The following is a 21,213-nucleotide window of genomic DNA, read 5'->3' on the forward strand; positions in this document are numbered from 1 at the left end:
GCAGGCGTTTCCATGTCTTCAACTTCAAGCAATTACATGCTGCTGCTCGCCATGACATGGCTCTCGATCTTGCATTCTTGCTCTGATCTTCTGATTTATGTGTTCATGTTCATTCCAGGGAATCGAGGTCGTCAGTCTGTCGAACGCGCTGCGTACCATGAAGATCTTGGCCCTCATCACGGGCTCTGATCTGGATGTTGTAGTCGACTTCTTGCAGTGCTTCCCGTGCGTGAAGAAGCTGTACATCGTGGTGCCAATTTGATCATCTTACTTTGCTAAATAAACTGAACCTGCTAATGATAATCTCACATCTGCTGCTTGTTCGAATACTTCTCATGTCCAACGCCACCTGATCGATGTGTGTTCGCAACTCCTTTTGTTTTTTTCAGGCATTCAGTGGGCGATGGCCGAGCTTCAGCACTGCGCAGCGCAGCAACGTTCCGCTGGAATGCCTTGATGCGCATCTCAAGACGCTGCAGGTAACGCATTACAAGGGCAAGCCGTCAGAGGTGGACCTCGTCAGATTCTTCCTCTCGAACGCCCGGGTGCTGGAATCCGTCAGGCTTGCAGTCGGTGCTGTCAAGTGCTACCACAAATGGGTTGCGACTGAGCTTAAGAAGCTACGGCCGGGCACCGTACCGGATCAGTTTCTTCTCAAGGTGCTAGAATTGCCTTTGAAAACGATCGCCGGGGGTCTGACCGTGTGCCCGTGAAGCACATCCATGATTTATCGCTGGATGATCTCTTTGACATATCAGTAACAGAGTAGCTAGCCACATGATTGTTCATTAATGAATTATCTGTCATCGTTGAAATGTTTTGAACTTAGCTAGCTTCCTGCGAAACTTGTTATTTTGCTTGCAAAACGTACAAGACTTGTTCTTTTCTGTACACGTGCTGAGTTATAAGCTTGATGGATTAAATGCTTGAGATGCATGCCTCGCTCCCATGTTGTGTATAGGGAAGATTGGAGGAAAAACATCTCGAACAAGCTAAGGTTGTCTAGCTACTAGTAAATACTAATCTTTGTGTAGCTTACTGAAAGTAGTGATTGGGTGTGCTCGTAGTTTAAGAGGGGAGGGGTGAATTAGACAAACTAAAAATCTTAAACTCAAGTTCCAACTAATTTGCACATAAAATAAACTAGTGCATACTATCTAGATGTGCAACTAGTGTTCTTCTAGTGTGAAAACCCTCATTCTAAAAGATTTATGCAACCTATAGCCAATCCTATCAAAGTACTGCTCCAAAAAAGTATGGCAAATAAGTTGCAAGTATGAAATACGGAAGCTTAAACGAGGTATGAGAGGAAGCAAACTCTTTGATATGAGGATTTATCCCGTGGTTCGGTTAGCCACAAAGTTACACCTACATTCACGTTGTTGAAGCACAAAAAAGTGTATTGCTTCTCGGTAATTAAGTCTCTTCCGGGGACACCGAGTCACCACAGTCACCTTGATCACGATTTTCACTAAAGAGCTTCACCAAGAAGGGTGGGGTCTCCACGTCCCCGCACAAGGATGTCGACGCCGCTCCACACCAAGAGGATCGTTGACGTACCGGCGAGGCACCGCTCCAAAGGACCGGCGCACCGAGATACAATGTTGGTTTACTCTAGAACCACAGCACAAGGCACAACAACTTACTCTCTCACTCACTTAAGAGCTAATTTAGCACAAATACTCTCAAAGGTGGGCTAAGAACTAAAGGTTTGATCACTAAGCTCTTGGATGGCATGGAGATGTTTTTTGGTGTGGATGTGATGTCTTGGAACTTCAACCCCTTCAAAATGGCCGGGGTGAGGCATATATAGGCCACCAAGTTCATAGAGCCGTTACTAGCCGTTACCCATTTTCTGTGTAGGGCATCAGAAGAACTGATGACTTGGTACCGGTGTAACCGGTCACACAAGGATCTGAACTAGCCGTTTGCCATCTGACGCGCCTGTCCTGATGACTCAGCAACCATCGGTTAAACCGATGCATTGCACCATGGGGCGTTGGTTGAACCGGTGACACTTGACCTGGCACATAGCTGTTGCACTTGATCCTCTTCTACTGACACCATTGCATCGATGCATGCTTCGATGGTGTGTCGGTTAAACCGATGCTGAAAGACTTGGCTCCTGCGCAGTTGACATCGTCTCTGGATGATAGTATGATGAATACACCAATGCCTCCAAATATACCGACGGTTAAACCGGTGCCTTAAGGATGTTCTGACTTGATTCCATTTGGCACTAAAACTTGCACCAATGCATGGGCGTCGGTGTATTCGATAACCATCGGATGAACCAATGGTGTGGTCGTCGGTTTAACCGGTGCAGCTGATTCTACTTTTTCACTGCGGTTTGGCGTCTTGACGGTGAATTGGACACATCTCTACGGCGAATTGGACACATTGGATTTTATCCATGGAACTTAAAAATCCTATAAATGAGATTTCACAAATTTATTGTTAGTATCATTGATTATGTTGTCACTCAATTACAAAAATCACAAACAATGGCCTAATGAGATTATGTTCCTTACACTAATCCAACTTATTAGTACGTAACTACATAAAGAAATACAGAAGTTTGTACATGTTCGTGTGAAACTTAACTGAATTTCTCTGAAAGCAAATACGTGCTTGCTTAGCACTTAGCAATCAGCAAAGGACCGCATTAACACGCGACAGGTCGCGTGGGTGGCGCAACGCGCGACACCATTTCAGTCCCCTTTTACCCACGCGCAGCTCTGTCCTATCAAATCAATGTCCGCTGTAATAACCTTTTTAGTATGAGATAGTTTTCTAAAAAATATTATATCTCTTTCATGCAAGCTCCGTTTTGAATACCAATTGCATCGTTATGTTCTACATGATAAGACGGTCAAAACGAGATCCCACTTGCATATATTTTGAAGATGTTTTACACTGATAGCAAGTTGCTATATGCTATATACATAAGTTGCCACAAAAATATAAAATTTTATACACATAAGTTGCCACACATATAAGATATAAATTGCCATAAGAAATATTTATAAATTATTATAGAAAAAAGTTATCAAAAAAGTATAATATACTTTACATATGAGTTGTCACACATATAAGATATAAGTTACTATAAGCAAAATCAGTTGTCACACATATAAGATATAAGTTACTATAAGCAAAATCTAGCATTCACTCATATACATAAAGTTGACACAAAATAAAAATTGTTATACACATAAGTTATTATCACCACAGCGAGTCGATACAATAAATTGCTAGAGAAAGAAATAAATTATCACATAAAAGAAGTGCAGGCCACAAGAGCATGTCTGGGTCAAATCAAGGCTACTTGCATTTGCATATAGGAGGAGATGAGTCTTAAATTGAAGGCCATAAGGAATGAAAGGCTGCTGGAGGGAGGCTATGGCCACGTGGGGGTTGTATGGAGGCGCTAGGGTGTGGCCATGTATATAAGTTGCCACGTAGCAACTTATTTTTGAAAGACATAGTAGCAACTTATGTACGTACAGTTTAGCAACTTCTTCAATAACTTTCAAACTTAAATTTACATATAAGTTGCTACTAATGTAAAACTTCGCTAAAACATATACAAGTGGGGTCAAGTTTTGTTCGTCTTGTCGTGTAGAACTCAACAGTGCAATCGGTTATCAAAACAGAGATCGTATGTAGGAGATAAAATATTTTTTAGCTCAAAACTTTTTATGTTTGATAGACTCCGAAGCTAACTGTATTAGAGTGGAGAATGTGCGGATGGAGAATCTTACCATGAGGATGAATATAGACTGTGACACTTTATTAGGCCATAAGCAGGCCGTGGTTAGATGTAGCGATCGGTGGATGGTTAGATTTTAACTATTATAAGAGGCCGAGCAGGGGTAGCAGGCCGCCAGGCCTTGGTCCGCTGGGCCAGTCTGACAATGCGCTGGTCGCGCGATAAGTCGCTAGCGCGTCGCCATGGAAATGTTGCGGGTGGGCTTACCTTGTTGATCCTTGTGTTAAGTTGTTATATGGTATTGCGAAATAAGTTTTGTTTCATCTTCGTCATATGCATGCATTAAGTTGAAAATTGCAAGTCTGCAGCATTTGGATTCCAGGATGTGTGAATTTTGGGCAGCAGAGCTTTTGCGAAAATCAATTATACATTTAATTTCTTAATTTATAGCACACATTAAGCGCGTCGGTTACATGTACCACACGAAGTTTTATATTTTGTTTTCACTGAAATTTATATCTCCATCGAAATCAAATTTGAAATTTTTTGGTCAGAATGTTTGCTTCAAATTTGAAAATTAAATATTTTAGAAGATTATTAAAAAATATTAGGGAAGCTATACACACAACTTGGGTCATAGCTCAGTGGTTTTTTTAATAATAATAATATAATATAGATATAGCTCAGTGGCTGCTCTCTACAATGCAAAACCACTACGCTACACTTCGCACTTGCTATTTGGCACTCGTTAGGTTTTATATATTGACTATATAATTCTAATTCTTATCAAAAAAAAATTTATCCGAAATTAACCTTTCCCACTGACATGTGAAAAATGCGAATTTTTGTGAATAATTTGGAACCATTTGAAACAAGCTGAACTTCACTGAAAGAGAATCACAAGATACCAAAGAACTTCGGGAAGATGTATTCTTGCGAAATTTAGCTGAACTTAGTGAAAGAGAATCACGTGTCCTTATGACTCAACCAACAAGCGAGCAATGCAAAACTAAGTAGCAGTTCACTCTCCCGTTGTGCACCGGACGATGCTGGCACGGAGCCGCCGCCGCATCACGACGGACAGCTCCTGCTTCTTGGTGGAATGCCACTAGATTTGGCACTGTTTTCATTTTTCTCCTGAGTTTTTGGGATAGACAAGATAAATTCAAGCAATGGATGATATTTGATGACTGGGAGAAGTGTATGTGGGCTAGTAAGACTGACCATGATTTCACATATGATTGTTTGACCAGCAAAAAATGGTGGAGACAAATGGAAGTGGTGTTAAAAGCTGTCTCACCAATCTACTCTGTACTTCGTTTAGCTGATCAGCAACAGAAGTTCTATTCTATCTGCATTCGTTCCAAAAATGATGGAATTTATGGCAGAAATATGTGACAATTTAAGTGATAATACCATCCAAAAAAATCTGCAGAATAGGGTGTTGGAAAAAGTCCAAGGAAGACTTGATTATCTTGTCAATGATACACTTATGCTTGCAGGTGAGGGCTGAATTGATAAATTGTTCAATTCATGTTGTTGTTTCATGCATCACTAATTATTAAGATTGCTGATTTTTTTTGTTAGCTGCTGCACTTGATCCTAAAGCACTGTACACTTCCGAGCTTGCAAGAAAACCAAAGTCCAGACATGCTGTCACATATTTTCTCTGATTATGAATCAGAATCGGATCAGGAAGGTATCCCTGTTTATGCTGAGTCAGGGGAGGGTAGTTCTGATGACAGTAAAGGCAATGGTAAGTTTAATTTTTGACGGGATTCTGCATATTGTATACTGCAGTTTTATTGAAATATTAAGCTTTTTAAAGGTGACGGTGATGTTGTTCATGCTTCCGATTATGCAAGAGAACTTGGAGAGGGAGGCTCTGGAGCTCAGGAAGGAGGTATGTTCCTGGTACCAGTACCTGAACAACTTGCTATAGGAAATTTTAGTCCAATACTGTTTAATTTCTATTCTCTTATCAGCTGGTGAGGAGCAGAAAATCCCTCTCCGTCCGATATCCACAAGGGTGAAAAAATGTTGTGTTAGGACCTTGTACTGAAGGTCAAATTCGAGCATCCATGCATAATGTACTGCTATTTGCCTGGGTTTGAGCTTGTTATTGTCTTTTCGTGTGCTTGTAATATTTAGGACCATGGACTGATTCTATGTAGTAATTGTTGGAACTTGGAACTATGTATGGAGACTGTAATATTTGGGACTTACCACCTTTGGGTGCAATATTTGGAACTCCATGTTGAACAGACTATCTGTTGCTTGATGGTAGCAATAATTCTCATTTCTATGCTTTGTTATATCTTGTTTTCCTTGTTAGATTGTTTGGAAATAATCTATGTTATCTCCTGTACAAAATGAGGATTTTTTTTTCAAATTTTGTCTGAAAACGAAATGGCGAATCCAATAATTTTCTGATAAATCCGATAAACGCGTTTATCGGTGACCTCCGGGTTTTAAACTCTGGTCCTAAGCCAACCGCATTAGTCTCGGTTTGCGAGAACTGGTTGAAAAACCGGTGCTTAAGGTCATTTCCAACCGGTTCCCATAGCCCGTTTTCCCGTAGTGACCGGGCCGTAGCGGGACTGGGCGGCGTGGATGATCCGCTCGATGCCGAAGTTCGTCCGGCGAAGGAAGATGAGCGGACCAATTAGCGACAGCAGTGGTGGACCAGGCTGGAGCGGCGGCGGCTTTCCGGTGGCCGGTCGGAGGGAAGAGAGGAGGATGGAAACGGCAAGGCAGAAGGTGATGGAGAGGGGGTAGTAGAGCCAGTCTTCCATGGCTAGCTGAAGAACGAAGGAGGAACTGAGCAGAGCGGCTTCAGTTGCATCATTTTATTATATTTTGCATGTTACATGCTTACAATAGTTAATAACATGCGTTTGCGATCGTAGCGATTGTTGCAGGTCTGCTGCACATCATGCCGCATGTGCTCGATCTCGATACATAATCATTATTATTGATAATATAGTACTACGTAGTTGTTACTTGTTAGATCTAATCTACTCTCAGTTCTAAATTACTTGTCTTTGTCCATTATGAAAATTTAGCTTAAGTACCTGCTCCCTCTGTCCCGGAAGAAACTAAATTTCTAGAAAATTTCACATACGAGAAGCAATCGATGTTTATTTATCTTCTTCTAATAAAATTTAAGAGCAAAGCTCTTGTCGTCCTTTTGGAAAAAAAATGTTTTCACTGAACTGAAGCTGGACTAGTACTCTCGGATGACAGTGCGTGATCCCTTAGAAGTTAGAACTGCTGAACTGCATGCTCCGCTAATGGAAGTTCTTAATTACTTGCGTGCATGGGACGGCGATGGCACACGGAGCGGCCGCTTCATCACCGTACCCGGCCGGGACATCTCCAGCCTCTCGGCGAACTCCACCGGCTCGCCGGGCGCCTCCTTCCACTCGAACTCCCTCATCAGGTTCGCCACGAAGTACTTGAGGTGCAGCAGCGCCAGTCCGACGCCGGGGCACATCCTCCGGCCGGCGCCTAACGGCATTATCTTGATCTCCTTGCCTTGCCGCGCCGGTTAAGTCCACATCCTCCCCCTCGCCGCCGGGAAGGAAGCGCTCCGTGGTGCTGGTTAGAAACTCGGAGCACTAACACACCATCTCCTGCGTGAGGTCGCGCTCATGCCGCCGACGCTAGCTCGGGGTGTCGGGATGACAAGTGACAACGGAGAGAGGAGCAGATCGGCCGATTCGCCGTAGCAGCCGGTGTAGAAGAGGCTCATGTGTTCAATAGAGGTCAAGCGCTGCCGCGTGCTTTACATGGTGGCCGCCCGAGACTAGGTCCTGTGTAACAAACATGGCTCATTATTAGGTCATTTTTTGTGATTTTGATGATCGAATGATAACGTAATTAATGGGATTAATTAGCTTGTGAGATTATATTTGTATGACTTTTTTTGGTGGATGAAATTCAAAGTGTCCAATCCGCTGTTGAGACGTTCAAATCTTATTTGAGGTGTCCAAATGACAGTCGCGACAAATTGGACAGTTAGATGCCAAAAATACTACACCGGTTAAACCGATGACCCTGCATTGGTTAAACCGACACCCATGCATCGGTGCATTGGACAACACTTTTGAAGATCAAGTGAAGAACTCAGTAGCACTAGTTAAACCGACTGTGCGTAGAAGGGCGTCGGTGCATTCATCACGCTATTGTCCAGAGAACATGTCGCGAAACAAAGAGCCAAGTCTTCAGCACCGGTTGAACCGATGGTGCATCCGTATAAAGCGTCGGTGCAATGGCGTCAGCACTGCAAGGAGCTAAGGAAAATCTCTTGGAGATCGGTTAAATCGACACCAGACACCGGTTTAACCGATGGTAGCTAGCTGAGTCAATAGCAGAGCATGTAAGAAGACTCAACGGCTATGTCAGAGCCATTAGTGAACGGTTTAACCGATACTTGTGCACCGGTTAAACTGATGCCTACGCAGAAAAGTGGACAATGGCTATACAAACGACTAGCTCGAGTTGGAAGGCAATATATATATGCCTCACCCTAGATCATTTGAGGTTGCTGGAGTTCGGAGAGAACCCATACACATTGAAAAACACCGACAAGCCATCCAAGTGGTTAGTGATAAAATCTTTAGTAGTTAGCACAAGCTTTGTGAGTGAGAGTGCTAAGCTAGCTCAAGTTTGAGTGTGAAAGCAAGGTGTAGTGCCTTGTGTGTTGTGCTTGAGAGCTGCTCGAACTTGTATCTTGGTGTGTCGGCCTCTTGGAGCTTTGGTGGCTCGCCGGCAAGTCATAGACCCTCCTGCTTGGTGTGGAGTGGCGACGACGGCTCTGTGCGGAGGACGTGGAGACCCACTCCTTTATGGAGAAGCTTCTTAGTGGAAAGCGGGGCCAAGGTTACCGGGAACTTAGCAAGCCTTTGTGGCGTGGCCTTTGTGGTGTAGCCTTGGTGGCAAGTCAAGGTCTTCCCGGAATAGACTTGGTGGTCGAGAAGCGACACTCTTTGATTGAGTGCTTCAACAACATGGACTAGAGGTGACATTTGCCTACCGATGCCGTGGGATACATCATCGTATCAAGAGTTCACTTCGCTTCATCCCCTCTTTATATTTCTACATTTAATTGCAACTTATGTGTCTTTATTTTACATTCTTAGAGTAATAAATTGGGATTGGCTATAAGTTACAAAAATCTTTTGGGATGAGGGTTTCACACTAGAAGAACCATAGTTGCACATCTAGATAGTTTGTTTTTGTTTAAATTTATGCAAACTAGTTGGAGCCTTGAGTTAAGGTTTTAAGTTGCCTAATTCACTCTCTTTCTTTCTTAGGCCACGAGCACTTGATTCCTTTCATCATGCTCACCCACCTCGCGGAGGAGGAAGGTGGGGGCAATTTGGAGAAGGATATGACAAGTGGGGTCAGAGATAAAATGATCCTAGTGGTTGGATAATCCAAATGTCAATATTTATAGTGGTAAACAAGTGAATCAATTCTTTGCAATGGTAAACTGGCGAAGCCACTTTTTGTATTGGCAAATTGGCAAAAGGCTTGTTTGTTTGGCTGGCCAGTGAGATTTTGGCCTCGATCGTGGATGGTGAGCAGATATAGGGGCTCTAGAAAAATAGAGGCCCAATGCGGTCGCATAGGATTTGGAACTAGTAGTATACAAATCAACTGCTAATATTTTTTTAGTTTTAAATTTATCTATTTATTAGTCATATTTGATATGGACTCTTCAGTCAACTGGTGATTTTTATATTTATATTTATATTTTGAATTTAGCTAATAACTAATCATATCTAATACATATGTACTGTTTTCCCATGTGCTAGTTTTGTTTTATTTTGAATTTAGGTATACTAATCGTATTCGTCATGATCAAATTCAAATTTTTTATTTTTTAAATTTAAAATTTTGCTAGTTACTTATTCACAAGGACTCTTAATTATAATTGTATTTTTTTACAATGCATTCTATATGTAGTTCTTGAAGAGACGTGCGTTGCGCTCCTTCTGCCGAGCATGAAGACTGAAGAGAGTGTTAAAGCCCATTCGCGTCTCCTGCTGTTCCCACCATTCCTGAATGGAAGCCTCATCCACATTATTGAAAACCAGCCGTGAGGCTAAACACGAACATGACACAATGATAGCGGTTTAACACGAACACACAGAAAATGAACGAACGAAAATGTGCCTAGGGGGTATCGAAAGCATGGTAAAAACGACGAAAGCAGAACAGCTGGCTCAGACTGCTACTGATGCAGGTGAATGCATGCATGACCAGTCAGGACCCGTGCATAGGCGTATAGAAATGCTGGACTAACTGTTGGTGAATCATCACGCACGCAGCAGGTCCACGAACTTTTGCAGGTTCTCGTACGAGGCTCCCCCTTCGCCGATGCTCCGGCGAGCCGCGTCCCTGAACAGCCGCGCTCGGTCCCTGATCTCGCTGTCGCCGACGACCTGCTCCACCTTGCTCCTCAGCTCCTCCTTGGTCACAACCCAGCTCGCGTCGGGCGACACCGCCAGGCCGGTCCTCCACACGTCGGTGATGTAGTTCCGGTTCACGAACTGGTCGGAGAAGTAAGGCCAGCACAGGAACGGCACGCCGTTCCTGACACCCTCCATTGTCGAGTTCCAGCCGCAGTGCGATACGAAGCACGTCACCGCGCGGTGCGCCAGGACCTTCTGCTGGGGGCACCAGCTGACCACCATGCCTGTGCCGGCGACGCGGGCCTGGAACTCGTCGAACCACGCCTTGCTCAGGTCGCCGGCGGTGAAGTCCGGGCGCACCACCCAGAGGAACGGCCGGCCGGTGAGCTCCAGCCCCAGCGCGAGCTCCCGGAACTGGCGCGGGTCGAAGACGGCGGTGCTGCCGAACGCCACGTACACGACGGACCCGTCGGGCTGGGCGTCGAGCCACTGGAGGCACCGGGTGTCCTCCGGCAGGAACTGCCCGACGGGCTTCCGGAGCTCCCTGTCTGAGGTCAGGGGTCCGATGGGCAGGACGTTGGGCGGCAGGATCTTGAAAGCGCCGGCCTCGAGCTCGCCGAAAGAGTTGCACACCACCATCTCGGCGTGGGCGGTGAGCATGCCGGTCCGGATGTGCATCTCGAAGACGACCGGTCCGAGATGCATCCACGGCAGCTGCGACGTGTGCAGCGGTGGAATCCCGGGGGCAAGCTGGAACGTCTCATCACGCTCTGGCCAACCTGCCGCAAAGTACGTGTGCCATTCACATTGAGAGATCGTCCGATCCAATCTAAAATCGAATAAAAATGGAGAGATCCCGGGAGAGCTTAACCCTTGTTGTTGAGGAGCCCATCCTCTGTCAACTTGGGGATCTTGAGACAAATGGCTAAGCAAGCCGCCGGCAGCGGCCAGAATGCGGCCACGCGGATGCCAAACTTTTTGGCAACGTCCAAGAGCCACCACATGAACACGTCGCACACAAGCCACTTCACCTTGGGCCTGCCGGCCGCCTCCATTCCGGCGATGAGCCGCTCCAGGTGCCCCGGCATGTGCCGAGAGTAGGAGTCGAAGATCTTGCCGCTGTCGTCGTTATCGTCCGACCCGTCCGAGATGGATGCCAGGTGGATGCCGGCCAGCGCCGCCGTGCCGCCCGCCGCCTGCAGCGCGCCGACGACCCGCGCGTGATGCGTTTCGGTGTTGACGAACGTGACCTCGAAGCCGTGGTCGACCAAGCGGTGGGAGAGCTCCATGAGCGGGGTGACGTGGCCCTGGGCCGGCACCGGCAGCACGAGGATGTGAGCCTTGGCCATGGCGCTCTCTCTTTCGCTATGGCTACAACCTACAAGAGGCAAGAGCCGCGCTGCGACTGCGATTGGGGACGAGCTGCCTGAGGATTTTAGACCAAAGACCATTGGCCCTGCTTTATATAGAAAGCAAACCCGTGGCGTGGATCACCAACAGGGTTCATTTTTCCGACCGGACCGGCCTAACCGCCGGGCTCCGGTACCGGTTTACCGGTCCGGTTAGGCCGGTTACCGGTCTGAACCGGACAAATGCGAATTTAAATTCAAATTTTGCCGTGGTGGCGGTTGTAACCGGTAAACCGGCCGGTTATACCGGTTTACCGGCCGGTTTTGCCGGTATACCGGCCGGTTGTGCGTCCCGGTTCTTAGCGGTATACCGGCCGGGAATTCCGGTTTACCGGCTGGTTTTGCCGGTATACCGGTTGTTTCGTGCAGTTTTCCGACGCTTAAAAAATAGATCCCCGGTGTGAAATAAAAGAAAATTTCGGCATTAGCTATGCACATTTTAATGTAAATGACCCTACCAAAGCAATAATTTATAATCATACATACAAATACAATAGTAATAAGCGTGCATACAAATACGGAGTCATACACCTATACACATGAAATGAAAGTTCAACGTAGGAATGGGAAGACCCCCATTTGGGACGTGGTTTGGTATTCGGCGGTGGACATCAAAGCAATACCTCGCACTCTAAGCAGCTCAGCCTTGTAGTGTTGTCAAGTTTGGCCCGTCCACGCAGATTTTGTCTGCCATTCCTGAACTAACATAGTATAAAAATGGGGGTCTTCCCATTCGTACACCCATCTCGTCGGTGGCTGCATGCTGATGTCAGGAATGGGGTAGTGAAAAGAGTGCCTGGAATCGCTGTAGGAGGAAGAAGAGTGCTGTGGACTGTCATAGTCCGTCGGTCCACATGTTCTCCTCTGCGAGTGCGGTATTCCATGGTCGGTGTCCTGAGTAGCATGTGTGAACTGGAATCGCTGTAGGATGAAGAAGAGTGCTGTGGACTGTCATAGTCCGTCGGTCCACATGTTCTCCTCTGCGAGTGCGGTATTCCATGGTCGGTGTCCTGAGTAGCATGTGTGAACTGAGTCTCCCCTGCAATCAACCAAATTTCGTAATTAGTAGTCAATACTCATAGTCAGAAATATGTGTCTATTTATATGTGCAATGTATACCTGTGAAACGAACACTACGAGCACCACTACCAGCAGCATCAGCATGAGAACCACTACCACCACCACCAGCATCAGGATCAGCACCGTCATCATCATCACCATCATCGGCCGAGCTGCTATCCTCGGACTCCTGATACGGAGGACTACGCTCACCTTCGCCATCATCAGTCTCGATGTCGCTGCTCACTGGTTTTGCTGTTCCTTTGCCTTTTCGACGCTTCGAGTCACCCTTCTTAGGCCCCTTCTGCAACTTTCTCTTCCCTAGGTGAGTGTCACCTATATTTTGACGTGCCCAATCGCTGATGGAATCATTCCCCGTAGCCTCACGTAGATCTGACATGTTTATTTGATCTCTGACAATATGGGACGGGAGAGGGATGTCGTCGTCATCATCATCCTCGTCCAGAACTGGAGCCCGGTTAGATCTAGCATATTCCATCCATTCCCGCACCGGATTTTTCTCATCATAGAAAGAAAGATGGGTTAGCTGGTCAATGAAATCATCTTCTTCACGCATCAGTGGGCCGGAGACCTCCTCAAGTCGGAGACGATGATTGTAGTTGACATAGACAAGCTTATTAAGTTTCTTGTGCGACAACCGATTGCGAACCTTTGTATGCAGCAAGGCAAAAGTACTCCAGTTCCGCTCGCATCCACTAGACGAACAACATTGGGAAACAAGCCTCATGGCAAGGTACTGCAGTTTTGGAGTACTTGATCCGAACATCATCCACCAGGACGCTGCATGTGCAACCGAGTATGTAAGCAATATTTTCGAATAGAGAAAACAACAATTTCATACGGAATAACTCTTACATGGGGATGTCTTTGGGTCCATCGCCATCCGCATTGCCATATCACTGCTATACTCGCCAATTTTCTGCCGAAACACGTCAAACTCCTGCAATGTCTGGACGGCGCTCTGGAGATCCGTCATGCGTTGAAATGTATCCTTAAGTCCACGAAACATTTGTTGAGTTGGATCCATCGTATATGCATACCCCGGATTTAGGACAGCAGCTACAAAATATAAATCACTTCAAATAAGCATTATTTCAATAGAGTTTAAAAATAGACGACTGATGTGTGCTTACCTGGACCCACATACGTGCCTATGAACATGTCACCCAACCTCTCGTCCACCACCTCAACATACTCTTTCAGTGTGGAAACATTTGTTCCAAAGAAAGACTGCAGCTCCTGTTTCATAGTCTGGTAGGCCATCACGACTTCGCACATGTTCGGCTTCTTGTCCTGATCAGCGAAGCGGAGGAACTTGTATATTGGTTGAACCGTGTCGATGATATATTTCAATGCATCCCACCACTCCATACTTGCAAAACTTGCATGAGTAAATCTACCATCTTCGGTATTCGCCCATTTGCTGTGTTGGAACTCAGTAGATGCCATCCACTGCATGAAACGATCACGTTTCCGATTGATGCTCTCTAGGAACATGTAGTTGGTTCCAAATCGAGTGGCATTCCACTTCACCAACTCACCACCGATTGCGTTCCTCATTATTGTATTCAACTGACCATGATTGTGTAACCAATTTGAAATTCGCTTGCACTGCTTGATGATAACACCATGTTCAGGCCTTCGAGCTATATCCTTCAACATCAAATTGACGGTGTGTGCTAGACAAGGTGTCCAAGCTATGTGGTCATACACGTCACTTAGTAGTTCATTGCATGCTTTTTTGTAGTTGGAGCCGTTGTCGGTGACTACGTGCACGACATTCTCCGGTCCAATCTCTTCCACCACCTTTCGAATTTCCTGCAATGGAAGACGGATTGTTTAGTAACATGACAAAACATACACAATGTGAATGGAACAGGTTTAGGGACTACCTTGAACAAATATGCAGCGTCTTGAGTTCTTCCAGTCGCATCAATAGACTTATGGAACCACATGACCCCATTGCAATATATCAAAAAGTTGATGACACTCATCCTCGTCAGACCAGTCCATGAATCACACATTAACGTGATGCCAAATAAGGGCCAGTCTTTCTGAAACTTTACGTACCTCGTCTTCAAGTCTTTCTCATTCTGATCAAGGTACTTGCCATCAATATCCCGTCCAGTGGGTGATGCGATACCTTCACCTGCAACCATATGAAAATCATAAGATACAAAAATGTAAGCTTATAGGTATCATTGCAATGAAAAGAAAACTTACCCCACTTCTGTGTCTCCCTGACCGCGCTGATAAAGTATGGACTGTCAGCCTGTCTTCCAGGTACTTCTGCAATATGGAAAAACTTTGACCAAGCTTTACCAATAGCTTCCTTTGCGTTCTTACCCTTCTGCGTCCAGGAGCCTGTATCAATCCTTTGTTGTGTCATTCCTCTTCTCCCACCAGCTGCCAAGTTATAGTCCTCCACCACAGGACTCTCCCTCTGCGAAGTGGACTTTCGAAACATCCTCTGCATAACATTCCCCCTCGTCGAACCACTACCCCCTCCACGCTCATATGCACCTCCTCTCTGTTCCACCCCCCGTCGGAACTCTGCTTCCGCTCTCGATAGATCCATGGCACGCTGCACCTGAGCCTCCTCATCTTCTTCATCACCGGAATAGTTTCCCTCTGCTGCAGCCTTCTCCCGTCTCAACCTCTCTCGGGCCCGGTCAGCAGTTGCCTTCTTTGCCCTATCCAACTCACGCTGAAAGAAGTCCCGCACATCAGGTGGCACATTCCTGCAATGGATCACCTCTGCCCCGCGCCCAGCCAAATGTTGTTTCAATCTAGTCGCACCACCTCCTCCTTTCTGCGTACGACAATAGTTACATCGCCATCCGGGATAAAGATTTTCACCGTGTTCCCATACAACATCTCTGCTTGCCATTGTCTATCTGCATACATGCACAACAAAAATATATCATCTAATATTCTTACTCCTACCTAAGTTATAGTGTCAAAAATCATCTAATACACCTAAATTAAATCTAGCTAAAACCTACTACATAGTGCAAAAAATCATGTAATACAAATAAATCTTCCCTAAATTCTAAATATACCTAAGTCATACACCTAAATCCTAAAACAAAACATCTAAATACACCTAAATCCTAGGAAAAAAAATATTTACCTGACCGCGCCTTACCGCCGCTAATTGGCGGTTTACCGCCTCTCCAGGACGGTAAACCGGCCTCCCCGGGTGGCTAACCGGAAGGGACCGGTAGATCTGCTACCGGTCCGGCTTACCGGTGGGGGAGACCGGTTAGCCGGGAGCTGAGGGCGGCTAGCCGGCAACGGGCGGCGGTCGGCGACTTCTGGCGGCGGACTGGACTCACTGAGGGGGGAGCGGATGAGGGACACGCGAGTGAGCCTTCTGGTTCTCGGACGCCAGGTTAAATGAACGCTGCAACGCGATGGGCCCTTAATGGGCCGCGGCTTTTTTTCTTTTTCTTTTTTTATTTAACTTATAAATTCCGCAAACCATACTAAATGAACGAATTTTGGAGAAAATTTGACACCATTAGATTCGTTGCACCTTGAAGTATTTTTATGAATTTTTTGAGAATTTTTCATTTTTTGAATTCAAATTTAAATTTTAAATTTGGACCGGTTTCATACCGGACCGAACCAGTACCGGGCCGGACCGGTTTGACCGGTTATGGTTCGGTTAACCCTCATCACCAACCCCCCCAACCGGGTACAACAAAGTGGCGTGGATCACGAGGTTCATTTGTATATCCCTGATTTTCCTGTTCCATGTACTACTCGATGATTAAAAAAGTAGTAGAATTAATGATTTGTACGTGTGCCATTCACATTGATTCATGATTCATGTGGTTCATTTTTATATGTGGTCATGTTCCTGTTCCATGTTCTAGATGAATGCATACTACTCAGTTATTGAAAGACTTGTAGAAGTGGGGAAAATGATTGGAAATCTAGGCCAACTGTACCACATGCATGAGTAAAGAGTTTAGGCTTTGCAAAGATTAAGTTTGAAGAACATGGCATATGCAACAAATAACTGTGGTGCTCGGCTGATGGCTGGTCTCTGAAACTCTGAATGGTACCTGGATTATTTAATTCAATCCCATACAGCATTATTGATGCTTCATGCTGATGGAATGACACATCAGTGTTGGAGTACATGCCTTGAATACTGAACCGATCAGCGGCTATTGAAATGTAGGAAAACAAGGATGAGGTCCTGGAATAAGGCGTTGCAGATCCTATGAGCCTGTCACAAGATATAGTTCTAATAAGATCCATAGAAGTAATTTAGCATACGACTGACAGTTCAAGGCTTTGAGTACTCATCACATGATCATTTTTTTATGTCTGATGGCTGATGATGTAGCATCTTAATAATTTTTTTAACCAGGGTGGCTGCATCTCGATCTTGTGTCAGTGAAATTGATTAATTATTTTCTGAGAGGTAGAGAACTGAATGATTGTTGGCTACTTGGAATGTCAGAATATTTTCCCTTCTTACGATTGTAAATCTTGATGCACATGCCCACAATTATTGTCAGAATCACCAATCTGATTAACAGTCCATGTGCCTTTAGAAATTTAGTTTTGTCAACTGCATGGTGGTGTGTATCATGACTAGAAAAAGTTGAAGACATGTGTAGTGTGCTAATAAGCTTTGATTTTGTTTGTACACGAATGGCGCCACCCAACAGTGTTGCGTTGACATATTTCAGTTGTCACAAAGCTAGAGGAGAGGTCTGGAAGTGTTTAGAGATTTCACATTTTGTGTAACTATGTAATAAGATTGTTATATATCACTTGCGACTTTCAGGAACCGAACCAGATCATTGTAGGATCTGATGAATTGCTACAAGTATGTTAAGCTAGTGTTGGAGCCACTTTTCACGTAAGAATGCAATTCGTATTAAAAAAAACTAGCCTATCAACCCGTGTTTCCGTATGAGCTAACTAAAATTAATATAAAAATAAAACTTATAGCTAATAATTATAATTATATCTATCTCACATCCTTATCTATCTAGGACCATAGTTGGTTTCACGTGGAGGCTTTAAAGGAGCCTTCAATTAGTAATAGTAAGATGTTAGTCATCTTGTACTGTCTGTAATCAATGCATGCCCAAGGAATGTGTATCTGAGTGCAGATGAAGGCTATAGCGACCACACCTTTGGTGTGGCCGTTAATGTAATGATCGCTCGTTGTGCTTGTACGGTACTAGCATGGGATCTCCGGTTGGCAGTCGGTGAGAAAGGAGCGTGCATGTTGCTTTTGGTTTAGGTGTTTAGTGTTGCCTGGCTATTCAACCGCATGCGAACTAGCCTGGGCATTCGGTTAGAACCGAGGTTCGGTTTCTCGGTTCTTGAAGAAGTTCGGTTTCTGAAAAACAGAAATCATTCGGTTCTTTTTCAGGACTAGAAACCGAGAAACTTCGGTTTCGGTTCAGTTCCGGTTATAATCGATGAAACCGAACTTCCAAGATGCACCAAAAAAATAGCTCATTCAATAGCAAATTTCGACAACATTTCACCTTTTTTCATGCAATCAACAGGGACAATTCAACATAAAACAATAGCACAAGACATAATTATTATGATTCTCTCAAATTCAAAGGAAAACAAGCAACAATCACAAACAATTCAGTGATTCACACTCACAACAGACTACAAACTAATTGGTTGATGGGCTGAATGTACAATGAGTCGGTTCCTCGGTTAACTGATTTAGGAACTGGAACCGAACCGAGTACTTTGGTTCCTGAGAACTAGGAACCGAAGAGGAACGAAATTCTCGGTTTTGGTTCGGTTTGGTTCCGGTTCTCAGTTTTTTCAGTTCGGTTATCGGTTATATTTGCCCAGACCTAGCCGTGCCTGGACATGTCCACAGAGCTGAGAATATGGCTCAGGCACGTCCCGTCTATCGGGCCCGTGCCAGCCCGAGTCCTAAATATATTGTGTGTGGACCATGCTTGGGCCGGGCCGAAAAGTGCCCCCATGGGCCTTAGGCCCTTTGGCCATCTATATCTGACAGTGACACAGCATCACTGAACGAAATCCCATAATGCTTTGGTTTATCATAGCCATACAACACGTGAAAGGGTGACTTGCAAGTTGCCGAGTGGGGACAAGTGTTGTACCAGTACTATTCCCACTGAAGCCAACTTGAGGGACACGTATGTACGAAACACCTTAAAAATATTGCCAAACACTAATTAACGTGTTCCGTCTAGCCATGAGATTGTGGGTGATAGGTAGAACTCATGGACAGTTGCACATCTACCAACCTGAATAATTCCTTCCAGAAGTTGCCAGTAAAAGTTTGGAAAAATTGGAGATAATAGTTGCTGGCATACCATGCAACCTATAAACTTGATTATGAAAAACTCTGGCTGCTGCCATGTCAGTAAAGGGGTGACTACTTGGCCACCCACTCTAGGCCGACGCACGAGGCCCACTATAATGATGAGGCACTAATAAGGTAAAATAAGGAACCACAAGTCATGTTCACAGCTTGAGGATAAGTTGTCCACCAAACATACTGTTTTTTTTTTCCCGAAAGAAATCCCCACGAAAACATTCTGTTCTTGTGCTTCTAAATTCCATGATACAAACTGGCTGATTGTACATACAAATACATGCACACTAATGCAGCATTGATGAAAGTAATATTTGGTTGTATAATCTGATGCCATGCATAGCAAGAGCAGCCAGAAGCAGAATCCATCTGTTGCCAATTTATTGATTGCCATGCTAGCTACAGATAATCGAACAGAACACTCGATCAAGCAGCTGAATTGTTGGCGGCGAGCGGCGGCCGCAGCGGCACGGCCTTGGCCTTGAGCGGCCGCTTCATGACGACGTTGAGTTCGAGCTTCTCCGCGAGGTCCACCTCCTCGCCGTCGGCCTCGCACCACTGGAACTCCCTCACCAGGTTCGCCACGAAGTACTCGAGGTGCAGCAGCGCCAGCGCCATGCCGGGGCAGACCCTCCGCCCGGTGCCGAACGGCATCATCTTGATCTCCTTGTTCCCCGTGAGGTCCACGTCCTCCCCTTCCCCGCCGGGCAGGAACCGCTCCGGCCGGAACTCCAACGGCGCGTCCCACACCTCCTCGTCCAGGCCGATGTCGGCCACCGCGAAGTTGATCAACGCGCCGGCGGGCACGCGGTACCCGTCCAGCGTCGTGTCCTCGTGCACGGCGTGCGGGAACAGGTAGTGGCCCGGCGGGTGGCGCCGGAGCCCCTCCAGCACCACGGCCTTGAGGTACGGCATCGCCTGCAGGTCCTCCTCCCGCACCTCGCCGTCGGCAGCGCCGACGACGCCGGCCACCTCGTCCCGCAGCCTGTCCTGCATCGCTGGGTACTTGACCAGGTTCGCCAGGATCCACTCCAGCGCGGTGGCCGTGCTGTCGCTGCCGGCGGCGAGGAACTCGGAGCAGAGACTGGTGATCTCGGCGTCGGTGAGCGCCCGCCCGCCGTCCTCGGGGATGGTCAGCTTCAGTATGGAGTCCACGTAACAGTCCCCGTTGGCGCCGGCCTCCCTCCTCGCCTGAACCAGCGGGAGGAACAGCTCCTCCTGGCGCCGCCGCAGCGAGACGAGCTTCTCCCACCGCCGCCGGAACACGACCTTGGTGAGCGCCGGGAGGAAGGAGAAGACCTGGAAGCTGCGGAAGCTGCCGAGGAGGTCCCGAAGCGCGGCGTCGATGTCCCGCACGCGCGCGTCCTCGACGCGGTCCCCGAAGCACATGTACACGAGCATGCACAACACGGCGTGCTGGAAGTGCTCCATCACGGCGACGGCGCGGTCCCCGCCGGCGCCGCCAGCGGCGCGGACGCGGGAGGCGAGGGCGCCGAGCACCCGCCGCCGCGCGGGGGAGAAGGCCCGGAGCCGCGACGGGTTGAGCACGCCGGCCGCGATGTTCCGCCGCAGGGCGCGCCACGTGGCGCCGTAGGGCGCGGCGCCGATGTTAAGGCTGCCGGTGGTGACCACGCCACCGGAGCCCGCCGCCGGGCGGGACGCGAACGCCGCGCCGCGCTGCACGAGCGCGCGGTGCGCCGCGCCGCGGGAGGCCACGAACACGGTGGGCAGCAGCGCCCTGCCCAGCGGCGCGTAGGTGAAGACCGGGCCGTGCTCCCGCGCGATGCGGCGGAGCGCGGGCTCGAGGTCGAAGTCGCGGCTCAACAGGAAGAGCAGCGGGCCCACCACCGGCAGCGGCGTTGGCCCCGGCGGCAGAGGCGGGAGCGCGTCGCCGGCGCCGGCATGGCCCCTGCCCCCGGCTGAGCTGCGGGCGCGGGCGCGCAGCAGGAGCAAGCACAGCAGACCGAGGAGCGTGGTGAGGGTGTAGAACAGCCAGGTCTCCATGGCCGGCGGAGGCGAGGTGCTTGAGCTCGTGCTCGCCGGGATTGTTATTTCGGGTCGGCCGGCCAGGTCTCCATGGATTTGTTCGGGCATCGGCGGTGGTTGAATCGTGCGTGATTGGACTTGAGAAACATTTGTTTTTTACTCGAGCAGCTCATCGTCACATGGATCATGAGTTCATCACCTAAAGAGGACGCGCGCACCACGTAGGTTAGCGAAGGGAATCGACCAAGTAATATATGC

At 47.2% G+C, this 21,213-nt stretch overlaps 2 protein-coding genes across 2 annotated transcripts; both read right to left on the reverse strand.

The window, feature by feature from the left end:
- Positions 1–9,777: 9,777 nt before the first annotated feature.
- On the reverse strand, positions 9,778–11,579 carry LOC120680216 (UDP-glycosyltransferase 83A1-like). Its single transcript, XM_039961826.1, has 2 exons — positions 11,006–11,579; positions 9,778–10,913 (listed from the first exon to the last, which is right to left on the reverse strand). The coding sequence occupies exons 1-2, from the start codon at positions 11,481–11,483 to the stop codon at positions 10,039–10,041; spliced, it is 1,353 nt and encodes a 450-aa protein (XP_039817760.1). The 5' UTR covers positions 11,484–11,579; the 3' UTR covers positions 9,778–10,038.
- Positions 11,580–19,136: 7,557 nt separating this feature from the next.
- LOC120680093 (cytochrome P450 89A2-like) lies at positions 19,137–21,195 on the reverse strand. The gene has a single exon (XM_039961727.1). The coding sequence runs from the start codon at positions 21,061–21,063 to the stop codon at positions 19,396–19,398; it is 1,668 nt and encodes a 555-aa protein (XP_039817661.1). The 5' UTR covers positions 21,064–21,195; the 3' UTR covers positions 19,137–19,395.
- Between the last annotated feature and the right edge of the window lie 18 nt (positions 21,196–21,213).

The sequence above is a fragment of the Panicum virgatum genome, chromosome 6N, assembly GCF_016808335.1.
Source record: "Panicum virgatum strain AP13 chromosome 6N, P.virgatum_v5, whole genome shotgun sequence".
Lineage (NCBI taxonomy): Eukaryota > Viridiplantae > Streptophyta > Magnoliopsida > Poales > Poaceae > Panicum > Panicum virgatum.